Source organism: Anoplopoma fimbria, chromosome 13 (genome assembly GCF_027596085.1).
Source record: "Anoplopoma fimbria isolate UVic2021 breed Golden Eagle Sablefish chromosome 13, Afim_UVic_2022, whole genome shotgun sequence".
Classification (NCBI taxonomy): Eukaryota; Metazoa; Chordata; class Actinopteri; order Perciformes; family Anoplopomatidae; genus Anoplopoma; species Anoplopoma fimbria.
In genome coordinates, this window is record NC_072461.1 from 3,449,064 (window position 1) to 3,475,853 (window position 26,790).

At 39.2% G+C, this 26,790-nt stretch overlaps 3 protein-coding genes across 11 annotated transcripts; all 3 read right to left on the bottom strand.

The window, feature by feature from the left end:
* Positions 1–20: 20 nt before the first annotated feature.
* Positions 21–7,676, bottom strand: slc8b1 (solute carrier family 8 member B1). 3 transcript variants are annotated; one of them, XM_054610402.1, is made up of 16 exons: positions 7,281–7,676; positions 6,516–6,668; positions 5,964–6,016; positions 5,474–5,531; positions 5,196–5,301; positions 4,905–5,072; positions 4,377–4,490; positions 4,217–4,291; positions 3,982–4,112; positions 3,715–3,856; positions 3,474–3,595; positions 3,007–3,160; positions 922–1,002; positions 756–820; positions 570–615; positions 21–449 (listed from the first exon to the last, which is right to left on the bottom strand). In XM_054610402.1, exons 1-16 carry the CDS (start codon positions 7,434–7,436, stop codon positions 424–426), a joined length of 1,650 nt encoding a protein of 549 aa, XP_054466377.1. In that variant the 5' UTR covers positions 7,437–7,676; the 3' UTR covers positions 21–423. The 3 variants fall into 3 exon arrangements, with proteins under 3 accessions (XP_054466377.1, XP_054466378.1, XP_054466376.1); XM_054610403.1 differs by having other exon boundaries at positions 21–615; positions 7,281–7,385; positions 7,523–7,671; XM_054610401.1 differs by having other exon boundaries at positions 21–615; positions 7,281–7,673.
* An 803-nt stretch (positions 7,677–8,479) lies between these two features.
* On the bottom strand, positions 8,480–14,610 carry LOC129101232 (acyl-CoA dehydrogenase family member 11-like). 5 transcript variants are annotated; one of them, XM_054610950.1, is made up of 15 exons: positions 14,546–14,610; positions 13,425–13,784; positions 13,090–13,313; positions 12,855–12,969; positions 12,446–12,563; positions 12,046–12,188; positions 11,800–11,952; positions 11,395–11,489; positions 11,191–11,290; positions 10,973–11,113; positions 10,803–10,895; positions 10,617–10,724; positions 10,345–10,516; positions 9,805–9,871; positions 8,480–9,694 (listed from the first exon to the last, which is right to left on the bottom strand). In XM_054610950.1, the coding sequence occupies exons 2-15, from the start codon at positions 13,701–13,703 to the stop codon at positions 9,580–9,582; spliced, it is 1,923 nt and encodes a 640-aa protein (XP_054466925.1). In that variant the 5' UTR covers positions 13,704–13,784; positions 14,546–14,610; the 3' UTR covers positions 8,480–9,579. The 5 variants fall into 5 exon arrangements, with proteins under 5 accessions (XP_054466925.1, XP_054466928.1, XP_054466926.1 ...); XM_054610953.1 differs by having other exon boundaries at positions 13,425–13,750; positions 14,546–14,563; XM_054610951.1 differs by lacking the exon at positions 14,546–14,610 and adding an exon at positions 14,252–14,506.
* A 94-nt stretch (positions 14,611–14,704) lies between these two features.
* morc2 (MORC family CW-type zinc finger 2) lies at positions 14,705–26,628 on the bottom strand. 3 transcript variants are annotated; one of them, XM_054611455.1, is made up of 28 exons: positions 26,546–26,628; positions 25,814–25,969; positions 24,231–24,284; positions 24,076–24,110; positions 23,915–23,983; positions 23,672–23,762; positions 23,465–23,573; positions 22,472–22,631; positions 21,989–22,100; positions 21,746–21,871; positions 21,587–21,666; positions 21,402–21,484; positions 21,131–21,216; positions 20,765–20,905; positions 20,523–20,677; positions 20,207–20,335; positions 20,014–20,119; positions 19,755–19,887; positions 19,589–19,672; positions 18,797–19,039; positions 18,431–18,667; positions 17,739–17,846; positions 17,342–17,399; positions 17,106–17,244; positions 16,839–17,006; positions 16,633–16,726; positions 16,115–16,303; positions 14,705–15,963 (listed from the first exon to the last, which is right to left on the bottom strand). In XM_054611455.1, the coding sequence occupies exons 2-28, from the start codon at positions 25,879–25,881 to the stop codon at positions 15,895–15,897; spliced, it is 3,126 nt and encodes a 1,041-aa protein (XP_054467430.1). In that variant the 5' UTR covers positions 25,882–25,969; positions 26,546–26,628; the 3' UTR covers positions 14,705–15,894. The 3 variants fall into 3 exon arrangements, with proteins under 3 accessions (XP_054467430.1, XP_054467431.1, XP_054467432.1); XM_054611456.1 differs by lacking the exon at positions 26,546–26,628 and adding an exon at positions 26,326–26,522; XM_054611457.1 differs by lacking the exon at positions 17,739–17,846.
* Between the last annotated feature and the right edge of the window lie 162 nt (positions 26,629–26,790).

The following is a 26,790-nucleotide window of genomic DNA, read 5'->3' on the forward strand; positions in this document are numbered from 1 at the left end:
CTACGACCTGTAAAAACAAATACCAAACCAAAAATGATTTAATACCCCAAAAGCAGCTTTGTACAAGTTCATTTTAACATGTTCCACAGTACATTTAGGTAATCCACAATGTTTTAAAGTATACATTTATACAACCTATGTTTTCCCTCCGGACTCACAAAGTGCCATCACAGATCCAGTAAGCACAAACAAGAAGTCGAATAAAAGTTCCAGCTCTCCCTGAGCAGAAAAGTCTGTTTGTCGATCATTTGTCTGCTTGGTTTCAGACGGCTTTTGGTAAAAGGCAAGTGCACAAAGTTCTGTTGATTCTTGTATAAATAGTGCATTAAAATGGTGCAGAGAAGAGGGTGAAGTTCTGTTCCAGTGTCTCATTTTGCTTCCCGGGAGGACGTCCCTCATCTCAGACTGGCCTGAGATTCAGATTTACATAGGGTGGATCTTTCCAAACTCTGTGAGCAGTGCAATGAGAAGGAAGATGACATAAAAGACGATGAGGAAGATCCCATATTTCGAACCCAAGTGGAACCGGCACAGTGGAACGGTGATGAAGGAAAGGATCAAAGACAAACCTAGAAATCCTGCTAGAATCCACGTCAACAAACCCTGTGGTTCAAACTGAGGAGGAGAAAGAGACAAAGATGCATCAATGTTCGTGGGTTTCAAAACAGTGTATTTGTATGTATTTCCAACTTTTATATTTTTCTGAACCTTAACCAGAATATTAAACTCTTGATCTGTGTATTTGAGAAGACTACCTCCACATCAGAGTGCGTTGTAAGCATCTGCAACAGACATCCTATACCGACTCCAAACAGCATGTCTAAAGGAAATACAGTCAAGGATAATTCATTAACAGCCACTGTTATACATGTACATTCATTATTTATTTTTTATTAAGTACTTTTATAAAAATAAGGATACTGAAAATGATGCCTCCAAAGCAGGCAGCTATTGCCATTCGTGGGTAACCCTGCCGGGCTATGGTGATGTCAGAGAAACAGTCTGAAAAAGAGACATGCATACAGATTATGAGCTAAAGATTACAATAAAAGCATAAATTCACCAGTAAATATATATATATATATATATATATATATATAGTACTAAAGTTAGTGTTTTTTAGTGTTTTCTCGACATACAATACTTTGTTTTTTTTAAGATACTATGTATACATTTTTATAACTTATTTTTTAATGACATTTTTGACATACTATACTATGACATTTTTGTAATTTTTTTCAACATACTATACTATGACTTTTTAATGATTTTTTACAACATTAACTGTGACTTTTGATTATCTTTTTTGACATGTACTATGACATTTTTTTACATACCATACTATGAATTTTTTGAGACTTTATTCGACACATTATGCTACAGATTTATGACACTATAGTATGATTTATTTTTAAAATACTATACTATGACTTAGTTGTGACTTTTTTTGACATGCTACACTTTTTTGTTTTTAAACTATAACTTTTTGTTGAATTCCTTGGACATACACTGACTCTTCGTGCTCTTTTTTGAAATACTATACCATGACTTTCTTCGAGATATTCTATGACATTTTTGTGACCTTGTTCAACATACTATACTATGACTTTTTTCAAGATACTATACTATGATTTTATTGTGACTTTTTTGACATACTATATTATGACTTTTATTTTACAAACTTAACTATGACTTTCCTCCAAATATATTATGTCTGTTTAAAAAAAAATATGATTTATATATAAATGTATTATTAATTATTAGATTATATATATTATATACTTTTTTGGACATACTATACCATGACTTTCCTCCAAATAAACTATAATTTTTTTCTACATACTATACAATAACATTTATGACTATGATTGTTTTTTACTTTTTTCGACATACTATAGCATGACTTTTAAAAAAACACTATACGGTACTATGACTTTTTTCGAGATACTATACCATGATTTTTTGACAAACGATACTATGATTCTTTTTGTGACTTTATTTAACATACCAAACTATGCCTTTTATGTGACTTTTTTCAATATACTATAGTATGACTTTCTTGTGAATTTTAATGACATGCTATACACTGACTTTAAAAAAAACAACTAAACTAGGGTTTCTTTCGACGTATTATACTTTGACTTTCTAGTAACTTTTTTTGACATACTATAGTATGTCTTCTTTTTAAAATACTATACTATGACTTTTTCGGCTTACTATGCTATGACTTTATTCGACACATTACACTATGACTTTTTTTAACATACTATATTATGCCTTTTTTGTGACTTTTTTTCTACATACTGTTTTATGGCTTCTCTATGAAATTTTTGACACAAAATACTATTAGTGTTTTTGTTTTTTTTCTTTTCCACATACTATATTATGACTTTCAAGAATATTTTCAACATACTAAACTAAGACATACTATACTATGAATTTATTTGACACATTATACTATGAGTTTTTTGTAACTTTTTTGACATACTATACTGTGACTATTTTTTTCTAGAAATAAACTATGACTTTATTGTGACTTTCTTCAACATATTATGTCTTTTTTTATAACTTTTTTTGACATACAAATACTTGTTATTATTTTGTTACACTATACTATATCTTTGTTCAGCATATTAAAGTAGGACTTTTGGTGACTTTTTCAACATACTACTATACTATACTATACTACTAGTATAGTATAGTATAGTATAGTATATGTTTTAACATACTATACAATGATTTTTTAACATACTTTCCTGTGACATTTTTTTAACATACTATACTATATCTTTCTTTTTTGTAGACTATGACTTTTTCAACATACTATACTATGACTTTTCATGATTTCTTTTCGACATACTATTCTATTACGTTTTTATTACTTTTTATGGCATACTATACTTTGACCTTTTATGACATACGTATAAGCATAGTCAACCCATTGCAAGATGGTCTCTATTTGTATATGTTTTGGGGAAAAAAAGGAATCAGGTTCAAAAATATTACCTCCTATGCTGTTGCCCCAGGCCAACAGAGTCAACCCCAGCACAGTGTTGCTGAGACTCAGCACAACGCCGAGCATGTGGAGAAGACTGACCACTTCTGAGGCCGCTGCACTGATCAACACTGCACTCACCACAAAGCCCAACAGAGCAAACAGCTGGAGAGGGGAAAAGACAAATTTAGAATCGCATGCAACACGAATAAAACACTAAATTAATCCAATCTGGTAGTAAAATATTTTTGGAGCAGCAATCATGATGAATGTATCCAGTGTATATTCTTTAGGCTCTAGGAAGTCGACCAATTCTGAAATTTCTCAATAACTATTGGACGGATTGCCATAACATTTTGCAAAGACAGTCTTGTTCCCCAAAGGATGAACAATTGGTGATCCGCTGACTTTTCCTCCAGCAGCCACATCAGTCCAATTTTATATTTGTCTATACTTTTTTATCTACACAAATACTTACTGGATGATATCTGGGAGGGCTGTCATTAGTGGTGGTGCAGAACACAATAGCAGACAGGAAAAGTCCCAGCAGAAGCATCAGCAGCCAGAGAGGAAACTGCCCTTGGATCATATAATCTACATCTAGACATTAGTTAAGGAAAAAAAAGATGGAGATTAAAAAAAACAAAAAAGCAGGGTGATTTATTTAACCATATATTTAATTAGATTATGGCTGCTGCAGTATGCCACACTGCACTTACACATTCCAGACTGAAAGGTGAGCAAACACACCAGAGGAGCACTGATTAGATGAAAACAGTTCAGTGGGCGTCTCCAGTTCCTGTCTTCTTTATCAGGGTCGACCACAGGGATGCAGAGCAGCAGTAGGACCTCTAGAGGTGTCTGATGGGTTTCAGGAGAGTTTTAAAAAGCTTTACTATTTTGACTTGGTGCACCAACCAGATTAATTCAGACATTTGAGCATTTTTCACTGGGAATCTGTGATCTGTCTAACTTCGCACACACACCTTCAGTACTTTGAGGACTCTCCAGCTCCATGATTTCCTCCTCCACTTCCTGTTGTCCACCGGGTTCAGAGAGTTTAGCAGGATCTGACTTGTGGACTCAGAGTAAGGTAGAAGTGGCCTGTACTCTGACTCTGAAATAAACACACAAACACACACACACACACGTTTGTTATGGTCCTGATCATGCTGTGTATTAAATGATATAGCGGTTAATAGAAGGCTGCTGAATTCCCACCATACTCCTGTTGGATGCTCCCTCCATTCAGGCAGGGGACGTCTTCATCATCAGACGAGTCGGACGAGTGTAACTCTGCAAAGACAAAAAATATCACCACTGGAAATTATGATTTTCTTATTTTTTAAATTGTACACGTATATGTATTTGTGTTTCTAACCTGGATTATCTGGAGCACTCCGGACACTGGAGTTCATTGAATGTTTCTGCCGGTTGTAGATGTACGCACTGATAATAACAGTCAATACATACACCACATAGAGAACAAGGTACCCTAGAAAAAGAAAATGAAGCAAAGTGAAGCAAAAAATGTCTCAGTGTGTGTAAAATACTAAGAACTTGGAGTAAAATTGCTCTAAAAACTTTATTCATACACAGTATGTCCTACAGTTTACAGTACTGTTTGTGTGGAAATATCTTAAAATGTGCCAGAGTAGGTGATTCACAGAAAAGCCTAACTGTGTGACTCTTTGAACTGCATTCTGGGATTGTTTTTGGTCAGAAAATAGATGAGATTGCAGCCTTAGGCCGTAGATGTTGGCACCAGAACAATAGAGTGCTTAGACACACACCACACCGCTAGGCTGCAAAGTACTCTACATTCCTAAGTAAATTAAAAAAAAGTGGCATATCCGATTTTTAAGTGATACAAAATCAAGGTATACATGTTAGATTTATATATATATACCCAGAATTTCTCCCAGTGCCGTGGTTCCTCTGTACAACATGAGAAAAGTCCAAAACACTGCCACCATGTAGAAGATGACATCACGCAGAAATGGACGGGAGGCCACAGTGAAAGGCTTGACCAGCGCCACGCTGCCTGCTACTACTGTGGTGACAAATATACCAGCTCCTGTGTACGGAGAGGGGACAGAGATAGAGCATAATAAGGAGAGAGAACAACCAGGTTTTCTTATTAAAAAACTTGAGTTGTTTAATGGCGTGTCTGTGTTTGTGTGTGTGAGACTGTTCCCACCAAACAAGGCTCCGACAGCCAGCCCAGCAGTGCGTGGGTGGGAGAAAGCTGCTATGGCACTGAAGACGTCAGGAGCTCCATTACCAAGAGCTAGAAACGTCACACCCTCAACACAACCACCAGTCAAGGAAAATGTTCTTCACAATAAAATAATCTAACATCACCGAAAGGGAAATCACTCTGTGAGTGGAACTGTGTTGGTGAATCATCAGTTGTATTGCTTTATATACATAAATATCACAAAGTGAGGAAGCACAGTGTATGTAGATAAAGGATACAGCCACATTGTGAGTGAGGTGCAGACTGGTAGAGATGGCTGACAGGTTGGGACAGAAACTGGGGAGAAAAAGAGGAACAAGTGAGTGTGCTCATTAAAAAAGCAGAGAGTTATGAAAAGGATCTCTGTATTTCTACAAAAATATTCTTCAATCATTCGGGACATTTTACATAAAACAGTATACAGTATTATAAAATACAGTAGTGTATGTGTGTTCCTTTTGTGAAGTGGGAGTCAAAGGGTTAGAAGAGCAGAACAACATGTCCTTCCTTTGAGGAAATCTCACAATCTCACAACTCAAGTGAAACAATAATGAAAACTCTCTACAGTCATGTGACTTTTCCTCATGTGACTACTAAGCTGATCGCACAGAGGGCATGGATATGTGTGCAGTCCATAGCTTAATCCAATCAATGAAAATTAGTGATTTAGGCTTGCTGGAATGACACACATAAAGAGGAACTTGTGGGACGCACATGAGAGACACTTACAACTTCGACGCTGCGAGTCCCAGAATGATAAACAGAAAGAACAGCCATATCATCTGTGGAGAAGCAGAGTAAAGTTAAGTTGAGAGGTCAAGGTGAAGTTTTCTTAACGCACACTCAGAGAACACAAAAGTTCAGCTTGAGTCGGTTGCAGACAAATGTTCTATAAACTTACTGGGTTGAACCAGTTGACCCTGATAAACATGGACTCGTTTGACCAAACTGATCCTTTTGTTCCTAATCTGTAACGTAGATCCTTTTAATTCAACACCCACACATTCAAAATGTCATTAGTACACCGCCCCGCAATGTGTTTAATGCTTTTTTCAAAGTAACAGTTTGATTTGTTATGTTGCAAAGAGGATACTTCAGGAAGTATTACAGTCTTATAAAAAGCCGTTATTGAGCAAAAGGGGAAATGGCTGAGCACGGTAGATCTCAAATTTGACAAGGCGTGATTCTCCCAAAGCAGTCATCTTCCTCAAAAGATCAACTGGTGCTGAGCTGCAGTTTCACACTGACTGCAACCAAACCTCACACACACAAAGGTCTTACACAGAGAGTGATGGTGAGAGGTGTGAGGTTGGGAGGGAGCAGACAAAAGGCCATATGAAGGTAGTTGATGAAGCCATCTTCCATGTTACAGTCTGGTGTGTTCTTCACAAATGCACAGCGGTCTGCAGCACTGAGGTTCATCACAAGGTGACACTGAACACACACACACACACACAAAGAAAGAAAGAAAAAAAGAAAGTGTGTGTTTACATGTGTAAATGTCTCATATTATATTTTTTTAAACCAAATTTGACAAGATGGAAAACAAGGTGAATACTACAAATACTTTCTTGTTAAAGACTCTTATATTCAGAGTATTTTGAAAGAGCAGGGACAGAATAACACTTTAGTTTGCAGCGTGGGAAAAAAATGTAACACTGGGTCCCATTTTTCACCTTCAGTTTTTTTATTACATCTTATGTTGTGCTTTAGTGGTGCATATTCCCCCCAAATTTGCAAAACTGCTAAACCATGCACCTGTAAACTGTAATAGGATATAGTCACATTATCTTCAGTCACAGTATCACATTGTGCATCTACCTCAGTATAACAATACACCTATATCCATCCACCTGTGATCTAAAGGAGTTCAACATCTGCCCTGATGTGAACATGCAGGCGTCACATTGTATAGAGCAGTTATACTTTATTTATAACTCGCTGAAATCATGTGACAGATCAAATCAAACTGCCCACACACGATAAGCACATTTCACATGAATGACAGCTAACATGTAAATGTGTCAATTGTTGAACTTCACCCACCTCATCGTTGCTGCCTTTGAACATCTTGGTTTGTGTGTTGTTGGCTGAAGATGATCCGACAACATCAGGCTGGTTCCTGAAAACACGTGAGTCCGAGGTGACCTGCTGGAGATACGATAACACCAGCAGGAGAGAGAGGTAAACAACAGGAGACATGTCTCACTTTATCCTGGAGCCAAGTCCATTCTGGAGGACAGGACTGTTGTTTTTACTCCTGCAACCAAATGAAACCGTGAAACTACTGAATAGAAATCCACGCTGTTAATGCAGCTGTAGCTGTAGCTTCACTTGAACATTTATGACTTGTTCTCTTAAGTCCATTTTAAAGACTGCTCGGCTGGTTTCAATGTCCGCGTACATGGTGTACACTGTCGCCTGAAACCCCACCTACTGGTTTTCCAACCAACGAGCGCCGCGTTCAGGGACACCTCGTAAACTCCAATGTCCAAAGAAGAGAACACTGGATTATATAAAATAAAAAATATATAAAAAAATATTGTATAGATTCTTTATTCATTTATTTATTTATTTACTGTACATCACTTGGTAGCATTGTTAGCATGCTTTGCCCACATTTCATTTCAGATAAAGTTTGGCACAATAAAAGAATAATACAGTGAACGAAAAATTTGTTCTATCTTTATTTTGTTGTATAGTATGTGTATTTATTGTCTGTGTCTGTGTAGTTGTATAGTATGTGTATTTATTGTCTGTGTGTAGTTGTATAGTATGTGTATTTATTGTCTGTGTCTGTGTAGTTGTATAGTATGTGTATTTATTGTCTGTGTAGTTGTATAGTATGTGTATTTATTGTCTGTGTCTGTGTAGTTGTATGTGTATTTATTGTCTGTGTAGTTGTATAGTATGTGTATTTATTGTCTGTGTAGTTGTATAGTTGTATAGTATGTGTATTTATTGTCTGTGTAGTTGTATAGTATGTGTATTTATTGTCTGTGTAGTTGTATAGTATGTGTATTTATTGTCTGTGTAGTTGTATAGTATGTATGTATTTATTGTTGTGTAGTTGTATAGTATGTGTATTTATTGTCTGTGTAGTTGTATAGTATGTGTATTTATTGTCTGTGTAGTTGTATAGTATGTGTATTTATTGTCTGTGTAGTTGTATAGTATGTGTATTTATTGTCTGTGTAGTTGTATAGTATGTGTATTTATTGTCTTGGTGTAGTTGTATAGTATAGTATGTGTATTTATTGTCTGTGTCTGTGTAGTTGAGCTGCTGCAACACTCGAATTTCCCCATGGGGATCAATAAAGGAATATAATAATAATAATATAATTTAATCATAGTGCCGTTTCAAAGAATTAGCTGGTGTTTAAATTGTGCAAAACTGCAATGTTCATATACTTTTTAATATATGCTACTGAAAAATAATAATAGACCATCCTCCTATAGCAGTGATTCTCAAATGGGGGTACGTGTACCCCTGGGGGTACGTGAGATTTTTTAAAATATATTTAAAATTAGCATCCATTCAAAAATCCTTTAAAAATAGTTATTTAATAAATATTCAATAAAATATAATTGTAAGTTCATGAACTGAATTCAATGCAACGATGCAATCTTCAGTGTTGACAGTTTAATAAATCAGACACTGATGGCAGAGCGCTGTGTATTACATCTTTTTTTCAACCAAAAATGCTTTGCTCTGGTTAGGGGGTACATGGCTGAAAAAAATATTTCACAGGGGGTACATCACTGAAAAAAGGTTGAGAACCACTGTCCTATAGAATATATAGGAGTCCAAGCATGCAATTTACCAACAGTATTGAAGGCAGCATGCACTGTAGTAAAACTCCCTCCTGCTCCTTTTACTTCTGACCTGTGCTCTAGTTGTGGTTGTGGTTAGTTTGTGGCTAGTTTGTGGCTTGTTGATCTCTGCTAAATCTTTCCCTTAAAGTGTAATAAAAGCAGGAGTAGTCATGTCTTTGAATGTGAAAAGCATGGGGCCATGATTCATTTATCCACTTCAAAGTGTATACATTTTAAATCTATAGTTCCATATTTATTGCAGACAAAAACAAACATTGCAGATACTTCATATACAGAAGTAAATATCAAATATATCAAAATCACATTTGACAGGACTATATTGTTTTAGATACTCAATTTTCAGTTTGTTTTCTGTGCTTGTACAGAAGTGGGTTTTATTCATATTTCTTTTTTTATATATATATATAAAACATTGTCTAAGTAATCTACAAACTTAAATATAATGAGGGATACAGTGACTAGATTTGTCACAGAACTAAGTTGAGGTTAATCAGTTATCAGTGAACCTTCAGCCTTGGATGGGCCGGTCATACACTAGTGCAGCATCAAGTGGCGCTGTGCTGAGATCATAGCAGCCTCCCGCCTGTTTAGTCGCCACAGGGCACAAGTCCTGTTCACACCACCTGATAGAGGAAAATAAGATAATAAATAATATTTTTTTTTTTTTAGCCTGAATTTTTTATAACCTGAAAAAAACCAAATGTGACTTTCCTTTGAATTTTTTTTGTTTTACCTGAGAGCTGCATAGGTGTCAGATGAAGAGGCTCCCTCCCAACTGGCATGGTCAATGAGAAGGGCACCTGTAAACATCCATAATGTTAAAGGGGAACTAGTGCATATGTGGAAAAAAATGTATAAAGCCTTTTGTGGCTCCAGTGGGAGCAGTGTGGAGTCTAATTAATTGCCTTAAATCACGTTACTTGAGTCCGAACACTACAAGTGGAGCTAGAAAGAAGTGAGTTCACCAGACTTCTATAGCTCGCTCCACATCTCTGCATGAGGCTAGCAGCTCAAGGCTAAATTAGCCGCTACTAGCATAATGCACCCAAATCTGTGACCAAACTGTTAGTGGTGGAGTTGCATTGTGGGTTATGTAGGCGCCAGGTTTTGACAGGGAAGAATAATGAATTGGAATAATTTCTGGTTCTGCTTCATCGAATTATATTTTAAATTCATTTTACTGTTTATTTAGAATCTGATAATGTTACAAAAGTGCAATGCTAAATGGGTGATGTACTCTTTTAGGGAGTGTATGTCTGATCGTGGTAACTACCTGTGTAGATGCGAGCCAGGCTGTAGGCCAGGTCTCTGGCTGCTAGTTCTAAGTAGCCAGGTGCTTTTGTAGCTGCGACCTGAAGGAAGTCCTCCAGTTCAGAGAGAGCACCACTTACTGCTTTCACCGCCGGCGACAACGTGGAAACACCTGATGCACCTGCAAGCAGTGACTTCAAGGAGAAGAAAACAAGTGCATATCACATTCCTGTTCAACTCTCTCATAGATAAGTGACTGAAGTCGTTTGACAGGATTCTTTCCAGACCCTGTACCTTTGCATGGGTGAAGTAAGCCTGAAAGACCATTCCTGAGCTACGAGCCACACAGCGCAGCACGTCCAGAGACAGAACATTCGTCGTTCCTTCCCAAATACTCAAAACCTGGGAGATAAAGAGACAGGTTAGCTTCAAAATTGCAAAAACTTTAAAACACTGTTGATTTTTATGTATTGACCTTACCTGTGTATCGCGAAGTATTCCAGGCAACCCAGTATCCTCAATGTAGCCCTGTCCACCGAAGCTTTCCAAACCCTCCGACACAACAGCCACCGCCTGACACAAAACAAAACAGACGGTAAGGTTGCTATCAAACCAGAGAGTTTACTAACACAAGTGAACAAGCTGCTCACCTGCTTTCCAGTGTACAGTTTGGCCACAGGAGTGAGCAAACGCAGCAGGTGTGCGTCACGCTGGGTCGCGATTCCGCTTTCTTCTCGGCCCAACAGACGACACACTTCCATCACCAGAATGAAAGCTCCTCGAGTCTCCACCTGTCCGTTTTAGAAGGCATGAGTGATGCATGATGGGAAACTTTGCATTGAGTTGTTTCAGCCCCTCACCAGCTCACCTCCATCCTAGCGAGAGTCTGTATGTGCAGCGGGTGGTCTTTAAGGAGCTTTCCAAAGGCAGTGCGGCGAGTGGCATAGTCGCGAGCTAACTGGACCACCCTGTGATAACACACACAAACGCACATATAATTAATCAGCTTATTTTTAGCATGTTTTTAGAAATGGGTGCAGGATTCAGTGCGGTGGTATGAGCGGTATCCTGCCTTCTCATTGCGGCTGCTGCAGAGACGCTGTTGTGTATCCGGGTTATAGTCAGCATGTTTGCTATGGAGGCCACACCTCTTCCTTTCTCTGAGAGCTGTAAATGTAGAAAGGGAAAAAAATATATTTATATGCCAAAACAAATCAGCTGGCATTGCCTCAATACAAGGATCAAATCACAAGTAAAAGGGGTTTGAATGGCGTCTAGTTTCCTTAATATGCAGTATTCTATTTCCAAATATAAACAGTATTTGTAATGGAGAATGAAAAGAAATGTGCTTTAGTATAATCAAAAGTGAGCTGTACCTGAACTGGAGCTGCTTCACAGGCACCAATCATATTTGGATAGACCATAGAGGGAATCTACAGTTTTTCATCACTTTAAAAACTGATGATGTGTCACTGACCCTGTGTGCCGGCAGGCCGTCCAGCAGTAACTCAGCGGTCGGCATCTGTCTTGTGCCCAGTTTGTCTTTCAGTCTCTGAACCTCTATACCATTCAGCCGGCCATCCTCGTCTCTACTCACTTCTGCATAGAACAAAGACAAACCCCTGCTGCCCTGTGGGAGAGAGACATATTCAATGCAATAAAATCACTTTGTAAGACATTCAAAAGAGGAGTGATGATTGATGTTATAGGATGTCTGGAGCACTGTTGTGGTTGCTCCTGTTCTGTCCTGCACTCTGGCCAGGGTAAGAGTCATGTCTGCATCTGTAGCAGAGGTGAACCACTTGAAGCCGTGTAATTTGTATGAACCGTCTGTCTGGGGAACAGCCAGCGTCTCTGTGCCACTGGCTGAGGAGGTAAAAGACAGGGAGAGGCTACTCATGACAAACATTTATTTTAGTATTTCATCACATTTCTTCAACACATAATTCAAGTAACAAAAATCAAGTATCACTGGAACATAAATAACAACTCTGAAGTTTTTATTAATGACACCTAAACAACTTCCACAAGCTCTTTCAAATACAGACAGGGTCAATTATGTACTGTAGTCTTTGATCTGTTTGCTGAATTAATGCAAGTAAACTGGGATTGTCACTACTGACCCACGTCGGATCCCCCCTGTCTTTCAGTCATCCACTGTCCAGATGTCCAGAAATGCTCAGGCTGCCGGGTGGTCAAGCGGCTGTAGGCTTCATCTACTGGCCATGAAACACCTATGGACTTCACATACACAGCCAAATAATCAAACACTATGTTAATAAGTTAATAAGCAGTCAAACCGACCTCTGTTCGGCTGTGGAAATGTAGGCTTATTTTAGGCCCTAGTCCAATTTTGGATTGAATTTCGGATATAGCTACAACAAAGGACATTTCACTTCATCCTGCTGCACCCTTAGCAGTCTCCGTCAAGCACATGTGCTCTTGTGAAAACATGAAAAACAGGCTTCCAGTTGTTGTCTTTTTGGCCACCTTAATAATGATTGTGTTTTTCTGTTAAGACATACAGCTTACATTTTTCTGACACACCTGGATTACTTTAGCAGCTCCGTCGGTCATGGCCAGCGGACATGTGAAGAGACCAGAGGAGGGAGAGAAGATGTACAGCTTGCTCATTTGATACACACGACTGGAAAACACACACACACAGACACACACAATTGCATTATATTAGAAACTCCCCACAAAAATGTAATGAACTGAAACATGACATATGACTGAAACTGAAAGTATTACTCCATTTCCTAACCTCCACTCCCCAAATGACCTCTCATAGCCAATGGCAACCAGCCCTTCCTGTGCCGACAGGTCTTTCATGCGTTTCCAGGCAGGGGAGGTTACGATGTGGTCCACTCTGCGACCCCAGGGGTCAAAGTGCACCAACCGTGGAGGAGTTACCTCACATTCCCGACCCCAGGCGTCCACCTCATTTGCCATACGCTCTCCAAATGCACGCAAGTCAGATATAGCTGCCTGTGAACAAGTGTATACACATACAGTTACAGATATTATGAACAAGACCTCAGTTTATGTATAGTTTATGTCCAACAGCAGGCTGATGACACAGCTGTGGTCCATCCTCACCTCCTCAGGCAGGTGTCTCCTCAGGTATCCTCTTAGCAAGGCGTCCTCTAGAAATGGGTTCTTCAGCACTGGTCTTTCCTGAAAGAAAGATCCTATTTTGGCTCCAGAGAACGGCAGGTGCCCTGCTGCCTCCCAGAGTTGTTCTTCATTAGTTGTCCTTGTGCCTGGCTCAGCTGCACTGGCTAATCTGATGTGGACCAGCGGTGGAGGAACACCACACCACACTCTGCAGCAGCCTCCAGCCACATGGCGGATCAGTAGGGCTGAGCCCAGAGACATGGCTCAAGACCTGCAGTCTGAGGTGACTAAAAGCACAGGGCCCGAACCTGATGGCAGACAGATGGGGTAACTGTGTGAAGGCTGAAGGGAGAGAAAAAATACTGGGTTTCATTCACTGAGCAATTAACAGGATTAACTACAAGTATGATGTTTGTTTTTGTTCACCCACAAATGATGTTACTAAGAAGTAGGTCATATTCACAATAAAATATGTTCAAACATAAACAGACCCCTAGAAGTCGGTCAGTAGTCATAGAAAACACTCCTGGGGAGTCACAAACCGACAACATGAAGCTCATGAGAAGAGATTTAAATGAGTTTCTTTCTGAATGAGTCACTGTCAGGGAGAACAGAGTGCATTCACCTGTTGACCTGCTTACTCTTGTGAAGCCCTATTTTTGGCATTTTGTGTACCGTTATTCAGAAAAGAAGCGCTGAAATGAATAAATGATATTATTTCTAGCTAACTGCGAGTGATTTATTAATGTCCAAGCAACATTAAAGTGAAAGCTTACATATCTAAGAAGCCAACATTAAGATGGGATCACCTCAGTGGGTCAAAGTTCATTCTGCTCCGCTGTCCTTTCTGTGCAGTCATTTCGTATTGTTTGATTGAACTGTATTCATATGGTTAATACAGGCAACAAGTATCCAACCTGACCAGCTCAAACTGTCAACACAGCCTCTTTTTTATCCATATACACTGTGCCACCTGAAATGACCCGCTCTACTACAGTCTGGCTGGCTTTCTACATGATTGAGAATCACTTTTTTACTTTTATAATCCCTTTAACAACAGTGAATTATCGTGTCAAACGTGCATGGACGTAAGAGAAGATTACCGTTTGCAATTTCTCCTGAAGTTAGCTCAGCATTGTTTACATTCACCACAGCTGCAAACTCCTGCCTTCAAAATAAAAGTCCAGTTCCTTGTAAATGGGTCATTACACTGAAATTACAGAAAAAAACATGCAAACTTCCCCGATTTTAAAGATATCTTTGTGATATTTATGCTTTTAAAATTTAGTTCAATGGAAATCAGTTAATCATTAAAAATACATGTACATTAAAAAGAAAACAATATCTCATACAAGTGAAGCAATGTCCCTACTACTCTGGATAATCCATAAAGGGCACTGTCAACAGTTTTCATGAAAGAAACATTACTGTTGTATAGGAACATTTAAATCATATTCTTCAGTGTTCTTAGCATCAAACTAAAATCTTCTAAAATGTCATTGTAAATATCCCACAACAAATATTTTGTTATTTAGCATATACAGGCAATAACAGACATTCATCAAAAGGTGTTGCTGAACCTGTTTTATTGTTCTATGTAAAGATTTGTCAAAAATACAGAATCTTTTGCTCTAATCAGAACAAAAAGACTGAACGCATGCACCGTTTAATAAAACATTTCCATGACATGTTAAAAATCTTTTCAAAAGGAAGGACACAGGCACTGAATAATTATGAACACACAACCTTTGCATTTGAATGAGATTTTTTTTCTTCCAAAAATAAACACAAAACAGTCATATATCTTAAATGTAGGAGGGAAATATGGGAATAATCGTACTGATAAAACCCAGTAATTAGTTCTTGTTTGTGGGTGTGGCACATCACCCAACCATAATATATGAACCTGGTTTCCTTGTCAGACTAGAATGGTGGAAGGTAATACGCAAGACTGATGTGTTTTTAGTGTATAAAAATAAAAGTTAATGTTTGAGTACAGGCTGCAATACAGAGCACAGCCCAGTCACTTGGTGTGTCGTATTCACACCAGACAATGGACCAAAATAAGGGAACAAATGTAGTCTGCAGTTTGTCACAGCATTAGCTGACCATATAAATGACCTACACAAAATATTTAAAAGGTCAATCAGGATAGGATGGCTTAAACATAGATTAACATATATAAGCAGGTGTATAAACAGAACTAATGAGAAAACCACCAGCTAGCCAACAATGTAGAAACACCAGAGAACCTGCCAAAACTCAAAGAGCGCACTAGTGCTGACTAAACGCTGGAAAGATCAAAATCAAAGATCATACTCATGACGTTTATGATTAATCATCCAACTCTGCACATAAGGAGTCCTTTGGGAGCCGTCGACAAATAATGGCTGGAATGAAAACTGCCAGTCTGTTTGTATGTGTACGTACTCTTCTCTCTTTTCTGCCTTCTTTAATCGCCCTTGGTAAGGAGGTCCTCTATGTATGCGTCAAGCTCGTCATCTGTGTTTATGTCAATGTCCTGAAAGTGGAAAAAAGCAACATTACTTACTTTATGACAATTATAGAACAAATATTCCATTTGACAGACAGGTAAGAGGGATCGGTAACATTTTTTCTGAATGATGTCCTGTGTCTTAGACCATGAATATGTACAGAATAAGCAATCTAACCTCTTGTACTTTTTGCAGGAGCGCTACAATGTTTGTTCGTAGTTTCTGTAGTTTCTCGTCCGCCTCCTTCAGTTTGACCTCATTGCTATTGCTCTTGTCTTCCACAGCTTTGGCCCGAGCATCAGCTCTGCTCTGGTACGAGTTACACAAAGACTGGAGTCCTGATTCATACTGCTGGAAATACTCTTTCTAAAAAGGAGAAGGAAAAAACACAATGCACAGGCGCTCAATATTTTGGACAACGCAAAAGTTAACTAGATAAGACATTCTCAGAAGTATTATTCCGATGTGTAGTATTGCTGGACTCAAACAATTTCCCAGAAGATACAGTTGTCCATTCTCTAATCATTTTATTGCTTTCAATGTCTTTGATGCTTAGCATCTCAATTTATTGATCACCGTTTTGGTTCTTCTGGACCTTCGTAAAGAGTGTTTTTTGGTTGTTTGTCGCCTTTGATTTTTTTTTTTTTATTCTAACCTAAGGATCAGTCTAGTGAACCAAATATTATTTATCTCACCAAAGGAAAGGCCACCAACTCTTCAGCCGTCATGCTGTTAACATCGTCCTTTGGGATCCGAAAAGCAGGAGGAAAAAAGTAACGCAACATTGTCCTGGAAACACAAATTGCACAGTGAACACACCACAGTATTGTGAAAATATGTGCCCGGGCCATCATTATTCACACAGTGTATTAACACCACCAGCTCATTGTAATCAGCTCACCTCAACATGGTGACGAGACTGTCGGTCACCTCTCGACTGGTTCCTGGTTGAGTAGTGTCGGGCTCCATGGGTGCCGGCCCCTTCTCAGTCTCCTGTTGGGTGTCAGGTGTCTGAGAGTTTGGAGATGGAGGCCGCATCAACCGGACTTCCTCACTACCCTTGAATACCCTTCACAGACACACACATATATAAAAGTATAGGATATTAATTATCTGGCAAAGTCAACAAAATGGGCCCTGTTACAGTAAAACAGAGACGGTATCTTACCATCTGTCTTTAGGGGTGGATCTAGGCACATAGTCAAACTTCACTTTCCAGCGAACACTCTGTTTATTAGCCTCAACAGCAATGACTTTGCCTGTGTACCACTCCTTGTTGACACGTACTTCAACCAGCAGACCCTTATCTGGGGAAAAATACAAATGGTAGAAATATTATATTGGAGCTTTGTTTTCCAGTTGTATGTGTGATACATGTTAGTGTAGAGCAGTCCATCATCTCACCTTTCTGAGCATTTTTAGTGTCGTTCTCTGGTTCCTCCTGAGGGGACTTCTCAGATGCCTGCAAACACAAAACAATCATTAAACCCACTGCAGTGAGAGAAACAGTTTACTTGAAAGAGTTAAGGTTAAAGGAAATGATTTGCATCTCTGTTAAAGAAAGAAGTGAAAGTCCCAATGTGATCTCAGGCATTAAATGAGATTGTCATGCTTGATTGCAGCCGTTAGAAGAATATGATATTTTTAGTTTCAGGAGAGGATTGTTAGAAGAGAGAATATAATCTGATAATACACCCAGATCAGATAGAAGATTAAATTGTCGTGATTGTTAGAGGTTGTGAGAGCAGATGCAGCCCAGCTGTATTTGAGGGTAGTAGAGAGAGGGACTGAGTAAAGCTACCTTTGCTTTATCCCCATGCTGTTGCATAGGAATGGGTTTATGGATAGAGGTTGGTGTAGTTGGTGTCTGCCGTGTAGGAGTAGAAACCCCTTTCTTCTGGGTCTTAACCTGCAAGGTCAATAGCAGAGGAGCTCTGATTGGAGGTTCAGTAACCTACTTAGCCAACCTGGGAGGCCTGCACTTACTTCTTTTCCTCAATATATGTACCTGACAATGAATTCAGCGTCACCATCTTGCCAGCCATCCGAATACTGTAGTAATCTAAATAAGCAGTGCATGCTGCAGTTTAGTTTAAAGTCTCCTGATAAAAAGTCTCATAACCTTTCTCCCTTAGTAGCTATTGGAGTTAGGTGTTTGATGAGACTTTTCATCTGTAATGGATGAGGACTTTTATGTTGCTGTAAACAAACAACTGTTTTGCTCATTTCTGTCTCCTTTCAGTAGTTTTGACCCGTTCATTTCCTTTTTCACTTCCTAACAGTGAGGTGTTAAAAAAAAGGAGAAAAGGCAACAAGCAGCACAAAAAACACAGCCACAGCACTGACCGGACCGGCTGACTCACAAGATTGTGGTTAACACTTGAATGGTTTATGCAGCATTGCTAATGCTGTCAGTTTTTACCATATATATGTACAATTTGCTGTATTGATAGATAAGGTGTCTGTGAATTCTTGTGAATTCTGTGTGTTTACCTCGTCCAACTTGCCACGTTTGGCAGGTATGGCCTTCTCTATCACTTTCCCACGGTTAGCCGCTGCTGCGGCCATCTTGGATTTCTTTGTCTGTGGTTCCTCCTCCTCACTCTCCTCCTCACTCTCCTCCTGCTCCTCTTCTTCTTCTTCTTCTTCCTCCTCGTCCTCGCTGTCCCCCTGGTCTATAATTCTCTTGCGTTGTCCAGCTGGTTTGGCCGGTGATGCTTTGGCAGGTGTCTATGTCAGGAGAAAGATATTATGTCAGACAAACTTTTACATGAAGCCATATAAAATACCTTCACCAACAAAGCCTTCCATTGGTACTTTGTGGTATTAGTGAAATATTTCCTAGAACCAGTAACATACCCGTGAACTGCGGCTGGTTGGGGGTGTTTTGGCTGTAGCTTTGGGTACAGGCTTTGCTGGAGGTGGGGGAGGCTTTGCTGCACCTCTGGACCTGGATGGTTCAATTTTGGGTGGTGGTGGCGGAGGGACAGGGGTTCGGGTGGGGCGCTGAGAAGCTGCACGAGATGGAGGGGTATTTTTAAGGTGAGCTGGGAGCGGTGGGGAGCGGGGGCGTGTGATGGACCTTTCAGAAGACCTAGTTGCCTGAACCAACGACATGTGAAACACACAGCAAGCAAAAGTTTCAGTGAGACAAAGAATGAAACACAAGATCACCAAGTAATTATGAACAAACCAGACGTTGGCGTCAGACACTACTTTATCTGTATTGAAAAGCTTTCACTCATTCAAATGTTGGCCAGCAGGTTACCTGTCATATTAAGCTCATGATTTCATTTTTTCGTTAAAATCTGTGAAATTAGCTGTGATTAACTTTCACTTCCCTTTCTGTAGATGACAACATATTTTGCGGTGTGCCTTTTTACAAGGATACATTTTTTCCAGATGAGAAAAATACAGGAAACATGTTTCCAAAGTGTGGGCACATAAAATAGAAGCAATCATTTCAAACTGTTTTCCCTGCATTATATTACCATTAACTTTGCTGTATAATATTTCCAGTGATATTACCAGTATAAACAATCAAATAGATTTAAGAGCTAAACAGCCACTGAAAATAGTCTGACAGGACTATTTACATAGTATGCCCCAGCATTAGAAACCTACAAGAAGCACAGTATGGGGAAGTTTTACCTGAGAGGAGCTCTCTGTTGGTTTCATGCTGACATCCAGTGGTAGCTTCTTCACATCTGCTGCAGATTTCACAGTGCTAGTTTTCTGATAAGGGAAAACACAATTAATCATGTGCTATGTACACGTAACAGAGAGCGACAGAAAGAGAGTGTGTAGGATGAGGTACCTGCAAGGCCTCTAGTTTCCCCTGCTGCTGTTTGATTTTCTCTGCCAGTTCCTTCTGTTTGTCTTCAGCCGTCTGCTTGTCTTTCTTCAGAACACCACATGGCAAATTTTGTTTCTGTTCCGGAGCGTCACACCTAAAACACAAAATACACACTATATATACATATATATATCATATGTTACACAAAGAATTAGACTAATACAACAGCATGAATTGCAGCATTAAAGACATATCCTTTAAAACAACATTCTGTGTGTACCTGTCCTGGGAGCTATCAGGGTTCATGAGACACACCCAACTGTCTGGGTAGCGTTTGTCCACTGCATCCATCTGGAATGGCAGCGTTCTCCACTTTAAACATTTATCTGAAAATACATCACAGCATGCAAGAGTAAGTTAGTGTCTTGAGATACAGTTTGTGTGTTTTATGCGTGTATGGATCTGTAACTTACCACACTGAATAGTAAGTGGTATCTCCATGCCACGACGTCTCTTGTATCTCGGCTCTGATGACGGAGGTGCAGACCAGCTGGCAGACAGATATCCAAACTCATCCCAGAACTTCACTATGCCTTTCTGAGCTGCAAAACAAACACAGCAATACGGTATTAATTAAAATAAAAAGTTATTCAAGTAAATGTTTAAAGTGGCCATTTATTAGGTGAGCACTTCCCTCCTTGAACCTTACTGCAGCTTTGCAAGTGTGGCAGTATAATGCAGGTTAAGTGTTGGTAACAAATGGAAATCTGGCAATTCAGAGTCACTCACCAATGTTAGAGTCCTTCCAGTACTGAGCTAAATGTTCCCCCATGGATTTCTGTAAATGTCGATACTCCTTAGCATCTGCAAAGTCCTGTTTGTTGTGAGTGGGCTCTAATATTAAATATGGGACATCCACTACTCCAACCACACCTCCACAGGCCCTGAAACACAAATCACACAACCGTAAAATATTTCTCTTAATCATTCAAACATTGTCACCTTCCAATCTCTGTGTTCATATTACTCACATGCCTCCCTCCAGCTGGGGCCCTGTTTTCTCGTACATCTTGATGAGACGAGAACAGTTGTACACAAACATCCCATCCAGGTCCCTCTGTCCTATGTTCACTCCGAATATAAAATTCAACTCCTTTGGCTCCTTTAATGCTCTGAAGAAGAAAAAAAACAAATAAAAAAAGAAAAAAAAGAGTTGAGGCTGACGGGATATAGATAAAGCCCAGCAAATCAAACAGATGTAAAGTGTTGTGTTGAGCTTTTTCTTTTGAAGTTACTATTGCATATTATTTCCATGGGGTTGAAACAAAATCTGTACTTTAACTGTTTATAAATCCGTGAATAGGAGAAATAAGGTTTTACAATGTTGTCTATCATACTTCTGTTTGGCTTCGAGAATCCTTTTCTTCATGTCACAATCCCGTCGAAGCATCATGGCTGAATCTTGAACCTTTCTCAGAATTGCCTAGAGGAAGCGAGGGTGGAGGGAGACATCAGTTGATATAACAACCTTAAATCAAAGTAAGGGATTTGAATAAACACGTTTTTTGACAGAAATGGTCTGATTGTTTCAGATTAGAAGCTTTTTTTCCACATAGATGAAACCCCATTTGCATTTCACATAATAATCAAATATCCTCTTCGTCATACCCGTGAATCTTTTGACAGGTCATCTCCTAATCTGGCCTCCAAAGCTATTTGCTTACTCTCCGCCTCTCTGGCTTTCTCTTCCGCTGAAATAAACAACCAAAAGTGTTAACTGATGAGCGAGAGGGTGTCACAACACAAAAGCAAAATGTAAATTAAAAAAAAAAAAAATTTCCCCACTGACTCACCAATCTTAGCAAGGTGATCTGCTTTCTTCACTTCTTGCTCAGCACGAGTTTTGAAACGAGTTGATGTGTATTTATAAACCCTATTAACAAAACAAGTTTGCTAATGAAAGTCTTGTCACTGGTCTACAGTAGTTACAGAAACAGTTTAAGAGACATTACCTTGGTTTATATAAACAGCAGGACAGTCTCTTGGTCCTGACTTTATGTCCCTGGATAAAAATCCTCATGCGTGGGTCAATGTACAAAACAGCCGCGTACGCCCTGAACGACCTCTTCTCTGGCTTCCTGTGAGAGGGAGATGAGCAGCAATCAACATTCACAATATTACTGATCAATACTATCAATAACCTTTTAATGAGGGTTAGTGATCCCATGGTTAAATGGTTTAATGGAGTCACTCACACTCCTTCAATGGGTGTCCCAGCCATCAGTATGTCCTGGTGATCTGTCTCTACATCCAGCTCTGGTTCTCTGTTGTCCATCAGCTTTAGATTATAGATGATCACAAGAGTGCCTTTTAAATCAAACACAACAGAAAAGTAAGCATTACAATCATTTTCAATCATGTCATTCCCTAAAACTAAATAGTAACTAGAATTATTGCCTCCTGGTTGTATGCCTCCGCCATTCAGTCAAACTGCAGTTTACAACAGGAAATTTGTGCAAAACTTGAAGAAATTTCCTTCAGGCGTTCCTAAGATATTGTGTTCACAATAACGGTACAGATGGATGGACGAACAACCCAAAAACATAAAAATTAAGAAATACAAAATAATTATTTATAGGACACATAGTTTTTAGAATGATGTGTTTGTCTTATAGTAGTGGCTATGAACATTTATTGGCATCTCTTCACATGTAGACAAACCAGATTCATATGCTTACCACTGTTACTTTCTATTTTGTTGAACTGCTCCATCAGCTGCTGTTCATTTTTAAAAGGTGAGTATTTGAAGATCAGCTCTGTCTCTATGGCGTACTTCTCCGGGTCAGAGGTCAGTGGCTCCTTGGTTGTCAGATCCCAGGAGGGAAGAGGCACAATCACCTGAGGAGAGAGGATCAAAAGCCTTAAGTAAACAAGATTGAGTTGATTGAAGAGTGAGACTTTTGAGAAGTCAAACATAATAAAAATTAGTTTTAAAAAAAGAGAAACTGCACAAGGAAGTTATCTAGTTTTAGAACACCTTGTTGGCTGTGTGGCATAAAAATGTACATACACATAATAATAAACAATAACACCCGTTTTTTTTTTCCTATTACAATTAAGTGTAACAAATATGTAGAACAAGAAAAAAACATCTCTCGCTGTTTGTAAAAAGTATATGAAAATGGCGACAGGTAATAATCTCTCCCACAGGAAAAGTAAGACAGAGCACTTAACCAAGCAAGTTAAGTAGCAGCCTTGTAACTAAGTTGAATGGCCCACTGATTGCAATACAAATCCACACGTGGGTCTCTGGGCGTAAACACATACAGCAGCATTTTACTCACAATATACAGAGATATAGCTTCATACTGAACTGGTTATCTGTATCTCGTAGAACTAAAACAGCACGTATTGCACACCAAGTTTGATGTTGCTTCATGTTGCATTGTTATTAATCTTGATGTTCACACAGTTGAAACAGCATGCAACTGAATCCTGTGCCTCTCAGAAAGTGTTAACATTGTTGTGTAGCAAACACACCACTTGCTTTTGTGCATTCACAATAAATTGCTATAAACTAAAAAAAAAAATCTGATAAGTACATTGCTCACTCTTCCTGTTGCAATTCCACACTATCAATTAAGCAAAATTAGTAATCAAATTACTTTTACACATCCCTAATAACAATGATGACCTCTATTCAAGAGCTCTATCCAGCAGTTGTCTCTGACCTCATCCAGTCCCTCCTCCTCATGGAAAGTCCGTGACATGAAAAGACAAGTGAGCGTGTTGCCTTTTTTCGTGAACAAGATGAAGTCTTTCCCGATACGCATAGAGCCGCTGTGAAAACAAACACATTTGTGATGATGAGAAAATGATTCAAACACTAGTGTTCCAATTGCACAATGTCATCATACACAAGTTAGGTGATTTCTTACGATTTCAGTCCGTTTCCATACTGGCCAATCTGAGTGGACTCAGGTGACCGTTTGTTTGACTTTCCAAACTGAATCACATGCATTGCTTCATCTAGCAAAAGAAAGGTGGTCATTATCACGTTTCACGCAAAACAAACATATGATCAGAAAACTTCTCAAAGGACCTACAACAAAGTACCTTTAATCATGGAATAAAAAATATATAAAAACTAGCTTTAAATGATTAAATCAAGTAGCACTTACTAGGGTCCATTCCAATACCATCATCCAGAAAACAGAGCGTGTAGCCGCCCCGCAGCTCTGGCCTTTTTTCTGTTAGCAAAGCAGGAAGGTGAAAAGACATGTTAGGAGAAACGAATGAATGCTTTACTGTGTGAAACTGGGTGAGTTATTCTGAGGCGTACCTGTGTAGATGTCTATTCTTGTGGCATTGGCATCTCTGTGGAATAAAAAACAACAACTGTGAGACAACAAGAAAGATATCAGGCTAATGATTTAGTTTTCCAGCCTCCACAATTTGTCATCAATTATGTGCCCTGTTGCAAATTATTACAGGTACCTTGAATTGTCGACAAGCTCCGCCAAGGCTCCAAATAAGAACTCGTGTGTTGTCCTGAAAGCAAAACACTCATTTAATTTGGTAAATGTACTTGAATGTTAAGAGGGATTTAATTTGAGTTAACAGGGCACGTTGGTCAGAAAAAGGGGATTTACAGGAGATACTTGTTGCCAGCAGCAGATCATCACATTTATATTCTGCGTCAGATTGTTATTCAGTTATACAACTTCTATTTCCTATTGAGAGATATGTGTCAATGCAAACAGAACAGTGGATTGTCATTTCCAATGTATTAACTCATTCACTATAAAGCAGTCATTGTCACATCTAACTATAAAGCAAGTAATCTTTTACTCTCTATGAGGTCAGATCAGTGCCAGTCGCCCCAGTAATCGCATTCACTGTCTCTCCAGCGTTAGCAAAGGTTGGCTTACATTAGTGTAGCTATATGTTTGTTTATCATACGATGGTCTTTTCTTTAGCATCGTGGCTGTAACTTTCAAATCCAGTTGCTGAATCTCTTTGCTTGGATTGTTTTGGGGATAGAAATATTGCGTTCACAAGAATCAGACGTACAAAGCCCAGGATGCAATGTCATCTGTGTTAAATGTGTTGACTGGCACACCACAACCTATTCAAACATGGACCAAGTTGTCCAGTCAGGCTACATCTCAAGAAAATATAGTACCATCGACGAGATAAGAAACCTTGATTTCATCTTCACTTCCGCAGTGCACAGACAAAAAAGTAAATGATTTATAAATCCGTGAATGTGATAAACCACGATGATCCACAGTTGTCTTTGTTTCCCTAAGACTAACAATGTGCTGTTCAATGAATTAAGTGTCAGTCAAATTTCAAATTGGCACTGACAACCAAGTTCATCATTCCATCAGATTTAAATGTCCCAATATATCACTGACATATGTAGTGGTGAGCTGAAAGCCATAACGCAAAATTTAATTCTCTCTGACATTAACTTATATTGGAGGCTTTTTATGACGGCAGCTCTAGAAATGAAGATATACCTGACAAAGCTAGCTCAGATGACATGCGCTCTGAAAGTGACAACGGGAAAGATACCGTCCAAGAAGCAGTCTAATGAGAAGTTAGGACTTATGAGGGAACCTCATATAGTAAGCTCAACTAACAAACGTTAGTGTCAATAATATGTTTTGAAAAGATATGTGCAGGATCACTAAAGTAAGAACGTATGCACACAAAGTTGTATTCTGTGCAAACTGACACATAATTAATTGAGATCATATTACCCTCTTTGTTGAGCAGATGATTAGGTTTAGTCTGATTGTTTGTATATTCAAGAACCATCTTAAGTAGGTTGAGGGTTGGTTCAAGGGATATTTATAGAACAGAGGTAGGGCATGTCTGTACAAACACTAATGTTGGGCGATGATCAGTTGTAAAGCTTTCAGCCATTTGGCGGCAATGCAAAAAAAGTGACACGAATGAGCTGGTAAATCTTTGTTGTATTTATGTCTAGTTGGTGTTGTTTCATATTTGCGGTTGCATGTGTAGTACCAAATCCATAAGCACATATTAAATAACAGCAAGCCGGTACTTACGAATTTGTGTGCAGGTACTCAAAGGTAAGTTGAGCCCTGCTCAAGTTGCTGTAGTTGGAGTAGGCCATGGCCACACTAAATGATTTTCCAGTTTCGTTCTTGGTCTTCTGATGGTCTTCTTGCTTTCCAACCAAACTCTAGTCGAGAATGTTCATCCTGAAAGGAAAAGAAAGCCATCACAGATCTGTTACACTCAACGATACCTACAAGGTGCCTTACTCCATTAGATGACACCAGGGACATGACCTGACAGCAGATGATGTGGACGCTTTGTTTACATCAAGTGAGAGGGGACAAGTCAACACCCACACCTCAACACGTCTGCCACTATGTCAAGGGAACCACGTGGAGGCCTGACTGGGAACAACACCATTTAAGCGTCCTAGCTGTGAAGACACTCACGACTATGTATTTATGCAGAAGTCAGTTTTTGGTCTAGGGCCTAGTCCTGTTAGGGGACGACCATGTGATGAAAAACACACCCCTGACGTTATGCAGCCACGGTTACTCACATGTAATGTCAGGCTAACGTTGGTTACGTTAGCTAGCGGACATTTGCGTCTTTTACAAGTGTTTATTAGCCAACGGTGGCTAGCTAGCTAGCTCCACACTGTGGGGACGTTCAACCGAGCTGACGTGAGCCCTATCGAGTCGTTTCCACCGTTTGACACGCCGGAGACTCCGTAGTGGCTTCGTGTTAGAGTAATAGCCCTTCCGAGGAATAATACATACTTTGTATCGTTACGTTTCCTTTTCCCTAACGTAAAACAATCCGCCAGGCCGCGAAGAATCCAGCCACTTCGACGCTGGTTACTTGGTTTCCCTCTAGTCTACAGAAACCCCGCCTCTATTTTTCTATGATCAACCAATAGGAAACGAGCCTGTGGAGATCCGCTGCGGTGATTGGAGGAGAGACCTTGTTACGTAGCCATGTGAACATACCGGTACATCAGTGTGTGGTGGCTCTTATCATTTCC

Coding starts and splice junctions, on each gene's coding strand:
- slc8b1 (XM_054610401.1), bottom strand. CDS start 7,436: ATGTCTCCTGTTGTTTACCTCTCTCTCCTGCTGGTGTTATCGTATCTC. Junction 4,491..4,904: donor GGCACTGGGAGAAATTCTGG/GTATATATATAT, acceptor TTCTTTTTCTAG/GGTACCTTGTTCTCTATGTG. Junction 3,857..3,981: donor GAGTCCTCAAAGTACTGAAG/GTGTGTGTGCGA, acceptor GAAACCCATCAG/ACACCTCTAGAGGTCCTACT.
- LOC129101232 (XM_054610950.1), bottom strand. CDS start 13,703: ATGTCTCTGGGCTCAGCCCTACTGATCCGCCATGTGGCTGGAGGCTGC. Junction 12,970..13,089: donor AGGTCATTTGGGGAGTGGAG/GTTAGGAAATGG, acceptor TGTGTTTTCCAG/TCGTGTGTATCAAATGAGCA. Junction 11,490..11,799: donor ACGGCCTGCCGGCACACAGG/GTCAGTGACACA, acceptor CTACATTTACAG/CTCTCAGAGAAAGGAAGAGG.
- morc2 (XM_054611455.1), bottom strand. CDS start 25,881: ATGGCCTACTCCAACTACAGCAACTTGAGCAGGGCTCAACTTACCTTT. Junction 19,673..19,754: donor GGAAACTAGAGGCCTTGCAG/GTACCTCATCCT, acceptor TTCCCTTATCAG/AAAACTAGCACTGTGAAATC. Junction 15,964..16,114: donor TCCTGCAAAAAGTACAAGAG/GTTAGATTGCTT, acceptor TTCCACTTTCAG/GACATTGACATAAACACAGA.